This window comes from Atta colombica, unplaced genomic scaffold, assembly GCF_001594045.1.
Source record: "Atta colombica isolate Treedump-2 unplaced genomic scaffold, Acol1.0 scaffold163, whole genome shotgun sequence".
Taxonomy (NCBI): domain Eukaryota; kingdom Metazoa; phylum Arthropoda; class Insecta; order Hymenoptera; family Formicidae; genus Atta; species Atta colombica.
This window is the reverse complement of record NW_017259254.1, coordinates 2,983,968-3,001,670: the sequence shown is the minus strand read 5'-3', so window position 1 is coordinate 3,001,670 and position 17,703 is coordinate 2,983,968. Positions and strand designations below refer to the sequence as shown.

At 32.3% G+C, this 17,703-nt stretch overlaps 1 protein-coding gene across 1 annotated transcript in view; it reads left to right on the top strand.

Annotated features, from left to right (window-relative positions):
• LOC108685986 (UNC93-like protein) overlaps positions 1–12,636 on the top strand; it is a 48,918-nt gene extending 36,282 nt beyond the window's left edge. The window contains exons 4-6 of the mRNA XM_018191009.1: positions 848–1,010; positions 8,167–8,434; positions 11,576–12,636. Coding sequence (XP_018046498.1) covers positions 848–1,010; positions 8,167–8,434; positions 11,576–11,901 — 757 coding nt within the window. The 3' untranslated portion in view covers positions 11,902–12,636. The remainder of the gene's footprint in view (positions 1–847; positions 1,011–8,166; positions 8,435–11,575) is intronic.
• Positions 12,637–17,703: the final 5,067 nt, after the last annotated feature.

Here is a 17,703-nt window from a genome sequence, read left to right as displayed (position 1 = left end):
GTAAGTACATGGATGGTACAATCGTGATGATAATTAATTGCGAGCGTCATTAATCCCCATCCAAGCGAGCGCGCTCTTCCTCTTTGCGAATAGCGGCGCAAAAGTCTGCCGGAAAATCATACGTTCTGAACGGCAGCTGATCATCATTGTTCATTCGCGTTTCCCGCTCTTTTGTTCGCCTAACTCTTGACTTATGCCGCATTATGTATGAAATTATGTTCAATGTAAAATATAACTGCACAGATCACTGTAGTATCTAATATAGTCATATGATAGTCATTGCCATCTCGAAATAAATATCGAATAATTTTATAAAAAGAAAAATAAGTATTTGAATAATGAAGGTAATTAAAAGTTAATGCTGTAAGAAATGCGTAAAAATTTTTTTAAAAACAATAAATAATTTTACATTTTAACACACATACACACACACACATAGAGAGAGAGAGAGAGAGAGAGAGAGAGAGAGAGAGAGAGAGAGAGAGAGAGAGAGAGAGAGATGTTAGGCAGAAATGCTATGTGTTAACTTTAACAAACGTAGATGTCTGTATTATTCTCTCAACTAAAATTGACTAAAATTACACAGATTTTGCCGACAGCGGAAAAGCGAATGAATGAAAATTCCCCCATTATCGCTGAAACGTATTATTAGAATGAGTCGCAATTTTGTCTTCCCGGAATCAGGTCGATTATTACGCGCACTTGCTTTATTTTTGTACATTTGTATCTAATTACACTAAAAACTCATTGTATTCAATAAGCTAATAAATCGGTAAAACGTAATTATATTTTAACTGACTTCTCAAGGGAACATACGGAATTCATAGAATTCCTAATTGTCTTCCAGGTACGGCGAGAAACAACGGCGATCGGACAGCCAAGAATTGAGCGGCATCCAATTGCTCTCTGCTACGGCTTACCAATTGAAGAAACCGTATCAGCAACTGTTGATACCCATCACGATATGGATTGGTATGGAGCAGGCTTTCATCGGCGCCGATTTCACGCAGGTGAGCTTTTCAAATAATAAACGAATTTTAAATAGCGTTTATACCGTCATTTCTAATCTGTCGACGTCAGTAATGGAAACTTAATCATAGTTTCTAGAGAAACAATTTCTACATGAGATTTGATATTTGTTGGGAAAATAAATATCTTTATATATCATATGTATAAGTATTTGAAATATAATCGATATAATATTTGAAATATAATTGGTAAAGGTTTAATGTAATGATCTAAAATATACTTGTAATTCACGAAAAACATAAAAATTCAATTTTTTTATCATCATAAAAATTTAATTTTTATTAAATTTAATTTTTCTTCTTAGCAAGAAACGTTGAATTTTTTTACCATTAAGGAAAGTTTAAAACAGATTATTTGCACAATTAACAATAATCTTTGTCGATCTAACTAGAATATACGAACGAATTTATCATGGTAGATTTATTTGATCGTATGCGTTAAAATGCACGATACTTTCTAATGTTCAGTTTCAATCGCTCACCGACATATAAATCGACGCCAGTCTCTCCCTTTCGCGTACATTGTATAAACGGCAGCCGCCGGTAAAACAATGGCATTCCATTTTGCAATCTACACCGCTACACCGAGTATCGACCTTTTATTGCAAGTCCCCCGGATCCACGTGTTCTCGTGAAGTATTGATAAGGAAACGGCCGTCCTTGGCTTCGTACCAGGATCCGACATTAACGAAGCGCAATGACGTCAACTCGGTCTGACTCTGTAATTACAGTCCGAACTCGAACCATCATCGGGCGGTAAAGAGGCAAAAAAGAGAGACGAATAAAAAAAGCGAAGTTCCGTATTCTCGTTTATAGCGTTCCTTTCTTATTCACGGGCACGTACAGTCGTATTTATTGCGTTGCAGCCACATTCGAAGATTTATCGGCATTGCTCCGTGATAACGTAAAATTGCTGCGAACATAATTATTTGTCATGACGAATGACAGTCTCCGAAAACGGTAAAATCTCGATCGCGAGAGGAATATTTCATTATTGAATATACAACAACAGATATGTCGATATAAAAGCTGTTAGTCGTCTGTGCGAGAAAACGAAAAAAACATCCGGTATAAAGTCAGAGCTAGAGTGAAATGATTCAAGCGTGTCATACGTTATTTTTTGTCACTGCAGATCTGTTAATCGATCCTACATTGTTAGATATCAAGAGAATAACCCAATCTCTTGAATTAAATAACATTTTCAACTTCCAGTTGTGTTAAAACATAAATCAATCCATTTTTGGATTATAGTTTCAAAGTAAAAATGTTCATTAACATATTCATTAATAAACTAAATTTGAGTCAAATTTAATATATTTTCTTAAATTAAGTTGTTTAACTCCATCATTTTAATTAATGATATATTGAATAGGAACAATGTGGCGACTTAGAGATATGATTAAAAATAACTCATACTGGGTATAAATTGACATTATAAATTTAACAGTGTACTAAAGACAATCAACTTAGTGCCATTTTTATATAAAATTACTAATTAATTAATCATCCTTCCATTTGATTGTGCGAGAAGAATTTTGGGATATATCCCGATGGAATTCCGAGAATCTATAGATAGACCTACTTCTGAGAAAACCCGAGGCTATAAAAATATGTATAATGGAAGCTTCTGGTCGGTCATCGAGCTCTGTAACCGGTCTCTCCATAGATTTTCTCTTTTTACACGTTCTTTAACTGGCGCCAGAGTCTGTCTTTCCTGATCCAGTCTTGAACTATCGCGAATCACGACGACAATCTTCGTTATCTTCATCGATAGTAAGAATTCTCACTTATAGAAGCCGGTAGACACTTTTCTTTTCCTCGGCATGGAAATTACCTACGATCGTGAAACCGACGTACATACGTATCATATCCTTATAAATTTTTTAAATCTGCTTTACTAATCTTCGAGGTGGAGATTTATTGCTCCGGTTCCACTTTCTATCAAAGTGTCAATTTTCATTCGACAGATTCTAAGATGGCTTTTATGCCTGGCTCATTACGTCTTTTTATATATTTTAATGTATGTTCTGTTCGAAAACTTATTTGCGTGAATAATAAAATCGGAATGTGTCTGTTAGATTTTTAGTTTATACTTTCTAGGCACATCAATTTTTTAAATAAAATCTCTCTAATTTGGTCACTATTGTATATACAGTGATATTAACAATAAAATATTTTAACCTGTCATCTTTTTTTTTATTTAGCAATGTGAAAAATAATATCATTACAACAAAGTCACGATACGTACGTATATTTATACACATTTCTCTACGAGAAACCTTTCGTTTGACTTCTTTTCGTACGCTATGTCTCGGATAGCAAGTTGTGATCATCAAATCACAACAAAAAATCGATCTGGATCAGCTGAACAGATGTGGAACGCCGTTTCTCGATTAATAACGGCCACATGAGGACGCATGATCGTTCTCTGGAAATACATATTACCGATTATGAGAGATATGAGATTTGCAAGAATTAAGCTTGTGTATAACGATGTGTTTAACGATCTTATTGAAAATTGATTTATATGCGAAGCGTATGATTAAAAATTCCGATTAATAAAACACACAAAGTCTGTTATTAATACATATACATATATATTTTATAATGATTTAAAGTTATAACATTAGAAAATGTGTATGTGTCATTTGTTCATATAATAAAGTAAATTGAAAAGTTTATTACGGTATAAAAGAATTTTTTGTACATAAAAAATTATATTATGGAATATATCTTTTATTAGATAAGAAAAAGGTTAAAATGTACCAGGATAAAACATTGCACATCTCGCTGTGCGAGCATTAAAATCCCCGAGCTTTGAGCGGTTTACGTGCGATTGATCCCGAGATTTTAATAAAACGAGATTATTTTTGAAAAAAAGGAATTTAGATTACGATAAAGTTATTTTTTTTTATTTTTTAAGAAGAAATAGAAGTACTGAAACAAAATACGTCAAGATGTAATTAACTAAAAATAATAACGAAGATGAATTAGAACGTTGTAAAAGAGAAAAATGATTAAATGTGTCACGTGTTGAAATTATACGAAATTGATTTAGAAAGTAAATATACTTAATTAAAATATATGTTCGCCATGAAAGCGATAAGAAGAAAAGAAAAACAAATTTTTAACGAAAGAAAAAAATAGATGTATAAGAAAGAAACATTTATAGTAGACGTTTTTAGTGTGATATATACGTTTGACATGCGAGCAAAAGCATTAAATCAAAAAGTATTTGAATACAGAATGTAGCGCGATATTTGTTGTATAGTATAGGAAATATAATTAAAAGTTTCTAAGAAGTTCTCAGATATACGATAAAAGAAAGAAGAGGTACGATTGTAATCACTGGCCGCGTCCAAATTAATCCCTATTGGAAAGATGGATTTGCGTAATTTATATGCTGTCTAGTAATCGACCCGCCCAATGATATTCCGTATCTTTACCTTCTCTTGGACGTTACGGCATCCCCTGACTGTCAGTAAAAACACATCTCGAAGCGGCATCGAGTTAGTTGATTTTTTGCGATATGATTATGATTAAGCTACTACAGTTTTAATGGATCAGTCTTTTCTTGTCATCGGATTGTCGAGTTCCAGCCATTTTTTTGGAATTGCTCATTTTTGAAATGATCAATCAAAAATATTTGATACATTCAAAAAAAGATTTATTGAGTCTTAATATATATTTTTTTAAATGGTAATAATTAAATGTAAACTTATAGTAAACAAATATTTATACAATATAAAAGTAATAGTTAAATGAAATTAATGATGTTTGTATTAAATAAATATATATTTACATTCAATAAATATTTGCTTAGAAGTATTCAAACAAATATTTATTAAAATTTAATATTTATTTTTCAGTATATTTTCTACGTAAAGATCTGAAATGATACTAAAAATAATATTCAAGACAATGTAAAACCACTTCAAATTATTGGATAGTTTTGTTTTTTCCAAAACAAAATGCCATAAGAATATGTCGTATTTTCTTTACATTACTTTTTACGAATTATTTCATGTAAAAGTAGGTTTTTGTTGAGGTATATTCTAGAACTGTCAGATATTGCTCAATTTACACGAAAATTATAAAAAGAACTTAAGTCTCAAGTAAGGAACTGGAATTAATCGAGGAAGGTCGCATCGGGTGAACCCCCTCATTATTGAACGACCCTGCATTATGGCAAAAATAACCTCCGGTTCCGAGTTGCGACTCGTTCGAAATTGGTTCGCCGATAGGTCGTACGTCGTACATCGTCTTCGACGTCGGGAAGCCGGATAATTGGGCAATTAAATCCGCGCCGAGAAAATGAAACGGAAAGAGAGAAAAAGAAAAAGAAATAGAAAAAGAAAAAAATGAGCAAAATGTAGTAGTTATAGGCTCTGCTGAGTCAGCTGTAGCGCTGGATCTGTTATAAATAGCCCTGTGAGCTTATTCTCGTGCCGATCCGACGATACTGCTTCCATATCTGGAATCTCGTGTACCAGTATTTCTTAACGTATGACCATACATGCATGTGTATGTGTGCACGTGTCGTAGTTACTGTTCGCTCCGGTCTGATCTCGTGAACGCCTCGGGATATATAATCCCATTCAAACGTTCACGGATATCATTCAGTGAAGAATTGCGCAAAAATATTAAAAGAATGCGATGATATATTTCGAGTTCAATGAAATTCTACACTCGACTTGTAAAAGCTATTAATCACGATTTGACACGAAGAGTTAATTAAATACACGCTGCTAAAAATAAAAATATTAATTTTATAAAAATGTTAATTTTATTTTAAAAAATGTTAATTTTAACTTAAAGACATATAGTGGATTTTCTGAAATATGTAAAAATATTAAAATTAATATTTTATTTTTAAATGTATAAGCTCTCCTGATCCTTCCAGTACAAATTTTTTTAAAACATTGTTAAAAAGAATTCAGAATTTTTATGTGATCCACGTAAGCAACAAAAACATTATATTTAGATTTATAGAAGAAATGATTTGCCTATTTTGATTGTAAATTTATTACTGTCAAAATAGTGAAATTTGTTTGTCAATCTTACATTTTTTTACTAAAATTTTTTTAATGTTTCAGAAATTTACTTATCAAATTGTTTTAATGAGGTAGTTGTTCACCTTGAGAGCCACGAATGATATAATATGACATTATGTATGAAAAAGGAAATGTTCGAATACAAATTTTATTGATTTGAAAAAAGATCACTTCAAGCTATCAACGTAATACATTTCGTGTGGAGTTCTTATATATCGAAAATGCTGTTACAAATGTAAAAACTGAATTTTTACACAGTATAAAAGATTACAGCGGATATTACACGCGGTATTACAAATAAATCACTTCATTTTTAAAAATATGTACCTGAGATTATACAATTCATATATTAATTATTACAGGAAGAATTGAAGATATTTTATGCAATAATATGGCCGTGACGTCTAAAATGACGGCGTGTCTGATTAAACGTTGAATTGCTACTTATCGTAAGACGTAAGACATAATTAAATGTCCTTCGGCGTGGCTGCGACCCTGTCGTAAAAATTCTGGCTCCGATATTACGAAGGGCGTCTTGCGTTTAAGTGGGTATTTATGCGTTAACGATCGGCATGAAATGACCACGCGATAAATACACTTTATATATAATGCACCTTCTGTCGAGATAATATTACAAATATGTAAGTAATTGAAAAAGTGTCTCGTTCAAGATTAGTATATGGTAGCTTAAGGCGACGAGAAGGTACGATGTCCGCATATTGCGAAAGATAATTGCGTATAGATATTTTTATGGCTACTTTGAACATAACTTTTGAAAATATATAATCTCTATCAACTTTACTGTGTATCAACTTTAAAATCTTGTGTTACATTTTATGTTATCGAATGAAACTTGATATATTGATATATCAATATTGATTAACGTATGTAACGTGCTCATAAAACATTTTATGAAAAGTTTGACGTCGTGCATTTAAAGTTGGTAATTGAATACCTTATGCTTAAAATTAAATTTCATCCGCTTAATGACATGTCAATGTTTAATAACAATTCTTTTTAAAATAATTATTTTTCTTTTGTTTTAGTCATGTTCTATTCCAAATGTTATCTCGCTCATCCATAACGTCAAATTTTTTCCTAATTCCAAAATATATTTTGTCTTTAATATAATATTTTGATTATTATTCTTGTTTTAAATGAAAATAATTATCTGCGATTAAATAATCCTAAAAATATAATAAAAAGAATAAAAAAAGAATTAAAAAAGAATATAATAACATATAGAAAAAAATGAATAGAATCCTTGTAATGAAGGATTCAAGGACACATGCGTGTCTGCATTTCGATAATATATCCTCAAGATCTTACGTCATTATAATGAATTTAAATGGAAATAAAAATACTAAAAACACAAGTTAAAAAAGTTCGAGTCTAAATCTCAGTCTGTCGTCTCATTATGTCAATAATTGATGGGATTATAATTGCTTTTATAAATGTACACAAAGATTGATATCAACTTCCTTTAGAACAAATTCATTGATTTAGCATAGAAAAAAATTTAATATTCTTTTGCTTGTAAAACTTTCAGTAGTTATTCAAATCGATTAAAAATCGTCGTGTTTTGAAAATCAAATTAACATACATATATAAATCCTATCAGTGTATGAAAATGTATATGAAAGCAACAGAAATGAAAGAGCCCGATTACATCTCACGGATATTGCAACTATATACGAATTTGAAATGTATATGGCGTCATGTATTTATAATAAAGATTTATATATCAGAGAGAAAGACAAAGAAATTCAAAATCATAATTTATTGCAAATCATTAAGTCTTTGCTTTCTGTAAGAAATGTTGATCAATTTCTTTTATTTTTGCTTTCTTCTTTATAATAAGTTTTGATAGGATATTGTAAAGTAACAAAAAATTAATACCATTATCATTATCATTTGATGAGAAACCTTAATCATTTTCATACAATTTCTTAAATTTCTAATAATATACGTATGTTCCAATTATTTATCTGATATATCAGAAATTTTTACAATGTTTGAATTCAGAAGACTATCTAATTTAAAAAAAATAAAGACATTTAATTGAATTCTTTTGTGCTTTCCAGGCATACATCTCCTGCGCTCTGGGCGTCCACAGAGTCGGCTATGTCATGATCTGCTTTGGGGTTGTTAACGCTGGCTGTTCCTTGCTATTCGGTTCGTTAATGAAATTTGTTGGCAGACAGCCACTGATGGCGTTGGGCGCCATCGTTCATGCTTCTCTCGTAGTTGTTCTCCTCATGTGGAAACCTCATCCTGACAATCCTTATGTCTTTTTCTCAGTCTCAGGATTATGGGGTGTGGGCGATGCTGTGTGGCAGACGCAAGTTAACGGTGAGTGTAAAACTACATGTTAATGTTAGCTAAAATATTGCGAGAAAAAGCTTAAAAAAACCTTTTATGTGAGAAAAGATACCTGTGCTGGTTGGAACAGTTTTACAAAACTGTTGGGACTTTTGATATGGTAATTTTATAATAGTTATTTTAATTAAAACAATTAAATATTCTTAAAAATATTAATAAAGATATATATTATATCTTTATATAATCTATTACATATTATAAGACATATATTAGAAATATTATATATCGAACGTTATTAGCCATATAGCTGGCAAAATCAAACGCTCTGAATCGGATGATACATTACAAGAACAAAAAAGATTATTTGGTATTCAATATCGAAATTCATTTGTGTAGCACTCTATTGTTCATGTAATCATAATGAAGCAAATTTATATCGTATTGGAAAAACGATAAAAAAAAATATTCAATATTAGCGGATTGAAGTAGTAAAAATTCGTAGTGCGGCGAGAGATAGCGAATTGTCTTGGAAGTGTATCTATTTAGGTCTTCTAAAAAACCGGAATTTTGATCATAAGCCGACATCATCGAGATTTACCGGCTATATTTCGTATTTGTTTATTCGCAGTCAATACGAATATTAATAGATCAGACGAATACTTGATGGACGTCTTTAATGTATTCACGATAAGTGGTATTTGAAGATATATTGCTTCTCATCAATATTAATGTCATCAATATTAACGCTGAAGCCTGAAAATAGGGTCACTGATCGATCTAGTCCAAAAAGAGAAAATATGCGAATTTCTTCGCTATTGAGTTGACACAACTAAGAAAAATTTTTATTTAATAATGGATGAACCAGAAAATTCTGATCATATCAATTAGAATTTCAGTCATCATAATTAAATTATCTTGATTACTAAAAATCTGATTGATATGATCCGAATTTTCTAATTCGTCCATTTTCAATCAGGAATTTTCCTCAATGCAGAATTTATAAAATTTGGCTTTGATATTTTGCATTATGTAAGTAAATGTTGATTTTCCAAGTGGATGTCATTTATAAAAAGTGTTTTTCTTTTAATGATTGCTTGCCATTGATAAGACGATAGATAGAAAGTTTAATGATGAAAGTTTAATGAATTAATCTGTAAAAAATTAAGCGTAGGAAGGAAGTATAATAAATTGCGAATTAATGAGTTAAATTGCTTCTATGATTATCATTTGTCGAATCGATTATAATTTACTCTTTATATTTATTCTTTATAATTTACATGTGTCAGCATCGTATAATTGATCAAAGTAATAAATATGTATAATTAATGAGAGAATATAAGAGTCTTTTTCAAGATGAACGGCCATTTAAAGAAAGCAAGACGAGCAAGACGAGCAGCCATTTAAAGAAAATAATCATGATTTTGAACTACGTGACGAGATAAAACATTTCAATGTGCATAAAACATTCTACACAATGACTACACGTTAAATTTTTTTCTAAATAAGAAATATTGTCGACGTTTTTGTATTCGCTGTAAAAATAGAAACGTTCTCTTTGCCTCTCGCAACAAAATTTGCTCACATTAAATTGAATAAATATCCTGGCTTATTACCGCATCAGAAAAAGATTATACCGGCCTCTTCGTTAATCATAAAAACAATATAAAAAAATATATTAAAAATTCAGAGGTAATATGTATATTAAAAATTCAAAATTTATCTCTCGTACTTAGTTCCAAGATTTGATTCACATTCAAGGACATTTCGTTCCATATTCATTGTATGTCTCGACATCATCATGTTGTAATTAATAACAAAAAGATAGAAAATATAAATTTGTTTTTAGGCTTATTAAGATAAATTGTGTTCTCTTTTTCCTGAGTTGAACAAAATTTGATGCAATGCTTTAATAATTTTGATTCAATTTTCGTTTGCATTTATAGCCACGGTTCGCGTGTATAGTAAATAATCGAATACTACATAGTAATGTTGCTTACGTACATCAGGATTTGTCTTTGTATAATAATTAGAGCTTCTACACAGATCTACACCTCTGGAAAGCGAATCTCGTATTGTTTTTTTTGCCTTGGCAGCTTTTTTGCAGGATTATTCATTCTCCACGTACCATTCTGAGTCACGTCACGAGATTTTGCAGAAACTGATATGCAAATCTATTTAACTATATATGTATACAAAAACACACAATGTAGACAACTGTATTTGTTTTACATCCAGTTTTGTTAATTGTCAGTTAATTGTGCCATGAGAATTTCTAATTTAGCGTACTAAATAATGAGCGACGTTAATTATTAGCTAAGAATACTTTTGAAAAGTGTCATAGAAAAATCTCAAAAATTGCAACAACCAATATATAGCGAAAATTTTCTTCGAGGAATTTTGAAGCTTTTCATGTTAAAATAAGTTTTTATTGTGCAGTTTAAAATTAGATGAGAAATATTCAATTTTAAGTTTTAGTACATTCTTTTTAATTGAAATACAAACCTTTTTTAATGATTAAGACTATCATCAAAATAACAGACTCAGAATGTATACTCTCATATATTTTTTCCCATGGATTTCCCGCTTCTATTTGAGTAATTTATTTCTTTAATGCGGCACCTCGTGCATCACCAGCAGCACTATCATTATTGCTGTTACGTGCTTTCTGAAAGCGTATCTAAAGAGCGCCGAGTCAAGGATTCGATTCATCTGTAGGCTCATTATCTCGCCGTCAAACGCGACGATGAACGCAAAACCTCGATCGACCTCGATGCATGACGTAGTACCTGGATGCACCTATTTGTAGTCGCGAATCTGATAAAAGCACCTGCCAAGTTAATCCGCAACAAATGAGATCATTTAAGTCATTTATTGTTTCAGTTAAGTGTGCAAATCAGGGATTTCCTAATGAATAGAAGAAGAGAGAAAGACAGATAATGATAGAAGAAGAGAGAAAGATAGAATATATTTTTATTTTTATATTTTGTCTTGAACGATCGTTAATGTAACCGGATAAAAAAATTGTCACCTCTACTATATTAATACTTTTAATCGTGGAAATTTTGTGGATAAATTTTTTAGATGCTAAATTATTTTGAAGTTTTCCTTACTATCCAAATTACCGCGATGATTATTTATTATTACGATTACTTATTATATCGACTGTTACAGGACTCTACGGTACGTTGTTTAGACGTAACAAGGAGGCAGCCTTTTCGAACTACAGGCTGTGGGAGAGTGCTGGCTTTGTGATCGCCTATGCATATAGCACACATCTCTGCGCCCGTATGAAACTGTATGTGATGCTGACGGTACTTATCATTGGTACCATAGGCTACATTATCGTCGAGTTGTTGCACAGACGCAAGCAACGGCGGCTCAAAGCGATCGCCGAGGATCCGAAGGCTGCCCAAGCAGCCGCCGAGGCGAATCATCCAGAAGAAACCGATGACGAAAAGGATGATCTCGACGACGAGATCATCATCACGCATTTGTGAGCGACGATTAACGTCGACGTAGTCATCGCTCCTTAAAAGTCCTCGCGCCGCTTTCTCGGCTCGTCGACGGGGAAATCGAGACAGCCGGAAGATCTGATCGATCCATTTCGTGAATACCTTTTCCTCTACTATCTTCCGCCTGTCATTCCCTCGTTCTAGCTTATCAATCCCTCTCATCTTGAGATAGAGATTAATGAGCTGCCGAGATCAATGAGTAGTCGCGGTACTCTTCCCCGTCGACGATGCGGGCGAGGAAAGCGTGTTCTTGGCGGTAATCCGGAATGTGGAATCTGCGTTTGGTCACAAGAAGATCAAGGTTGAAGCACGACCTTAACGGGCCACAACTTCCACGATGAAGTGGAGATGCCGGGCGTCGACTCCATCTTGCGGATGCTTCTCTTTAAGATAATGTTGAGTGTAATGCGTCTCTCCAGGCTGAAATCTGGCTTCCATCTTTCTCAGCGGGACCAGAATTGATGATAGATCAGTAATACATTGTCAATATTTGGTGGTGCTAAGGAATAGCATGGCGATGTAAAATTCGCTTTCGTACGCTAGAAACATGGAACTTCCGCCACTGTTACTCAAAACTATCGAATCAACACCATGATGAGGAATCACTCTGATCTTCGATCTGCGTTCTTAATATGAGACCTCATCATCACACTTCGTGAAGCGGTCACGAAAATAATGCGCGGCATAGAGGTAAAAAATGCATTTTATTGCGCGTAGTTCTTATGCAAGACGCGTATTTAAAAATGTGGCGATCCTAGAATTATTCAGTTTATATCACATATTTATTGCATGCCGAATGGCAATGCCTCAGTAATTGTTGTCATCATGTATTGGAGAAGAACAATAGAAACGCATTTTTGCTTCTTTAAATTTGAAGAATTATTATATTTTAGAAGAAACATTAAATGCTATATTTTTTTCAATTTCAAGCTTAAGTAAGAGGAAAAATTTACTATCTCATTAGGCTCTTAAATTTATTCGATATTTATAATGTTAATATGAAGAAATTCATTTTGACATCGATTTCGTTAATGGTTTTTTATAAATTGATATGAATTTTTGCATTTTAAAACATTTTATTAATTATAATATGTAAAGATTATAATTTTGTCAACTACAAAATAGATTTTATATGAATTTTTTCATTATAAAACATTTTGTTAGTTTTATATATATATAATTTGCAATATAATTTGTGAAAATTATAATTTTATTAATATTACGACATAAAAATATTTCGTAAATGAAAATGCATATGAGACACATATATAGTTTATAATTAAAATATGTTGACATGAATTTCGACGATAATTGGTCATATTTAATCAATGATAATAGTGTTTTCCTTTGAATTTATAATACTCTAGCTATTTAAAGACAAAAGACAATCGTCACTATGAAATAATTATATGTCGGGAAATGGTATTCTTAATCGAGGAATCGTTGTCAGTCATGTTAGCAGTCGGAATTCCTCGCATATTTTTTCTTGCGGGAGAAGCACGTGAGATATCAATGTGGGTCTACATATGAAAACAGTATTTTTCCTGACAGGAATAAGCGAGTTATACAGAAGGAACAGATAGAGATTCATTCTTTATGGAACTAAGTTTCTAATTTTCAAATTTTCGTGATTTGCTTATACATAAACATTCTTCTAACCTGTCCTAACTTTTTTATTTTATGTATAAGAGGAAACTTATTTTAATTAAATAGAATTTAAAGATTTTTTATTATGAAAAACAAGTTTCTTCTTATTTCATGTTCATTGAGTCACATCGCGGCGATTGAAAATTTCGAAGAATGGAACTCAGTCGATTTTCTATCGGTATGACCTATTTTCTGCGGGAATCTTATCGCGTGTCGCTTTATGTTAGACGGGCGGTAAAAGCGCAAGAAACATATCAAATTACTGTAAACACTGTAAACCGCTTGGATGCATTATTCCGTCCTGTCGCAATCTGTACATGGTAGCTCAAGAGTCTACGACGTAAGCTTAGGATACGGACATAGTCCTGGCGAGATCTGTTCTTGCGAGTCATCGTGTTGATAGAACGATTATCTCTGTTGCTTGAAATTATCAAAAATTTTGCACTTAAATATTTATTGAAATTAATTAATTTAAACCTCAAAGAATAAGAGAAGCATAACATGCCATGTGCCGTTTCCATCTAAAAATAGTTTATCCTTGTTTATTTATTTAAAATGTTTCACAAAGCTTTTATAAAATGATACAAAGATTATTTTATTACTAAAAACGTCGTATGTAAAATCAAGTATCTCAGGCTTGGCTTGTTTTTCGATAATTATGGCACGATCTAGCGGATTAATTGCGCGTTCGCTGCTCTTATCTAACATTTATCTTGTGCGGCTCCGTCCATCGAGTATTTGCTCCACGTGCTCCCCGGGATAAACCCGGCTCCGCATTTCTACAAACGATCGTGAGTGAGCCGACTACTTTTTTTCTGCGATGACCAGAACGGGATGGGCATGAAACCAGGGACAGGAAACTCGCGGGAATCCTGTCCTTCGGATAGGAGTCACAGTGGTACCCACTGTCTATTTATATATACCTGCGATACCAATCCGTCCGATTGACACACCGGCCAGTTCTCTCAAACGAGAGCCGCGTCTCGTTTCCATTTTATTATTCGCCCAGGTTCTCCTGTTCATTTTCCGTACCGATGCAGCGAGAACTCGTCTCGCCGGTACGGTATCACAATTTTCTGCGCAATTGGCGCCGCCGTAAAGGTCTTGCAAGGAGAACTCCATAATGACGTTGAGAACGCGCCGCGTAACGGCTGCTCGTTTTGTTCGTTTTTGCCAACTGGATTTTACGCGTCTTGTTTCTCTACCTTTTCTCGCTTTTTCTCTCCGCCTCCTTCTCTCGCCTCGTCGTCTTGGCGCCGCGGAAAGTACTACGCTCCTCAGCGGGGGTCGCGCTTTTAATTCCACTTTTAATTCCACACTACGTTATGTCTCTCCTTTTCTCTGTCGTGAATTCCTATCGCGCTTGCGCGATAATATTCTAGAAGATGGAATAAATGCAAACAGCGACGAGAATGTCGATATTAATTGCGCGAGATGAAATAACGACCGAACTTCTTTTTTCTTCACATATTATGCATTTTTCCACTATATTCGTAAGAAACGACATCTTACTCATCACATTTTAGAATTAACGAGATGAACGTTCTTTTTTAAAAATTTAATTTGAGAATATATTATAGGAAAAAAAGCTTCAGGAAAAAAAGCTTCTTTAAAGACATGCAAGCTTTGAATAAATTTGTCTCAACAAATAATACGTTCTATCATACGTATCGATGACACATCCATATTGTATATGCGTTATTATACATAGGATGATTTTGTAGTCACATCAAGAATGAATGTTTCCTGTATCGTTTTTAATATATCTATGCTATATTTTATTCCTTTCTTTATTTTATCGCGAAGATTATAGATTTAAGTAATTCGAGTAGCTCATGGTGCAGCAACGTAGATGAACGGATTAGTAGGATTCGAATCACCGAAATCAACAAAAGTATAAGCAAATTTTTCGAAGAGAAATTGCCCGATTCAAAATCTGATTCGTCCTCTAATCCGATTCATCCGCGATTGTTACATACATATTAATATTGCAGTTAAATAAATAGTTTATTTTACGGCACATAAAATAAATGAGTGAACGATGGAGAAATTGAAGATCCAGAGAGGGCAGCAAACCCGGAGTATTTGCGTAATTCTCGAAGGAACAATTTTTATTTCGTTGAACTTTAAGGGAACTCACGAATCACAGAACTTGCACCTCGACTTGTCGAAGAAGAAGACATGGTTTAATGGGAACCACGACATCTAACACACACACACACACACACACACACACACACACATATATATATATATATATATATATATATATATATATTTTTTAAGCCTGCGAGATTAGACTTCCTAGATTTTATTGATTGTGAGAAATATATTTAGAGGAAGAGATATATATAAATACATATTATTTGTTTAAAAGATTTGCGGAGAGAAAAGATTTCATCGGTTCGGGCCAATATTGGGACCATTCCGATTTCATGTTTCTTTTTGCTCTTATTTGAGATTTGTAAATATACAATTAGTATTAATCGCTAACACATAATTGTGCAAGAAAGAGCAATTAGACATCGCTTCACATATCGAGCAAGTTTTTTGAACATTTTGTTTTCTGTTATTTTTATTTAACTACGTCTTCATACGCGTCTAAGGAGTGCAATCCCAGATACATTGTTACTATATTCCTTTTCTTTCTCTAGTTCAAGACCATTAAATCCATCTTTTTTAAATTCACTCCACGATTGTTCTCTTATGTCTCGAAACACGTGAGCATATACTTATTTTGTTTTAAGTACGGAGGAACGTATGGAGGAGTGACACAAAGGAAAGGATGGATTCATTGTTTGAATCCCAAATAGCACAGCAGCGCTTGCAAAGCGTTAAAAAAGCGCTTACATATGCACTTTTTTAACACTTTTAAACACTTTGTAAGTGCTGTGCTACTTGGGATATCACTTTTTCGACTCGCATGAACGCGGTTGTTATACATATATCCTTAGATAAGCTAAGGGGATCCAGCATATTCTGCTAATGTAATGTAATGTGTTTGTTGTTTTAATCGATAGAAAAGGAATCGTGCGCCGATGTTGTCGATGCGCTCGACAAATTGTACATACAATATATTTTATTATATGTTCATTTCCTTATTATATTGCTATTGCGTTCGATTGTTATCGTACATTATGATGACATGTTGATCATCGTTACAATCATTAATTGTTACATCATCAAATTATTACTATAGTTAATAATATATATTATGTGTGTCATTGTGTCCGACACGTTATGTAACGATAAGAATCATTTTATTAAAATTGTCGATTAAGACATATAATTAACATGAATTTTAATCTTCTAATGTTTCCTTCTAATGTTCTCGACTGGCTTTAATTATATCCTTTTTTGTTCATGTCTCTTAGTGAAACGACAATTCTTAATGAATGAATTTATATTTTATTAATGAATCAAAAATTCTATGTAATGTTATGACGATTTCATATGATATGATGATTTCTAAATGCAATTTATAATACATATTAAATTTAATTAATTAATATGTAATAGCGTAATTGTAAATTCCATATATAATTTTTAATAAATAATAAATTTGTATTTATAGATGAATAAAGTGATATTAAACAATTAGAGACATAAATAAATATAAATTACGTATTTAAGAATACGATACCAGTTTTTTATATTTAACAGCTGATTGCATATAAAATAAACAATATAAGTTAATATGAAAATTTACGAAGCAGCTGTTTCAACAATCCGTCGTTCTCGGAGAATGGAAGAACAAAGAAAAGGAAGCAATTGCTACCGTTATTATACGTTATCTTATTACGTAACATATTGTCGTAAATACTTTGCTCTACTGAAGCTAGACTTGTTCGCTACGGCACAAGATCTACAAATCTAAACACGAAATTAAAAGAATGTGAGATAATTGTCGCAATATTATTTTTCTTGTTTGTTAAACTTGTGTTATTTCTGTGATTAGAGTACAACAATATATATAAATACTTTATTATAATATGAAGTATAATCAGTGTATTGCAATATTCGAAATCATGTACATACATAGTCTGACTTAAGAAATTATTACACAGCAATAATGTTTATACTGTATACACTTGTAGATACTTTAAGCATTATAATAGCAGAAATTTTACTGTATATATA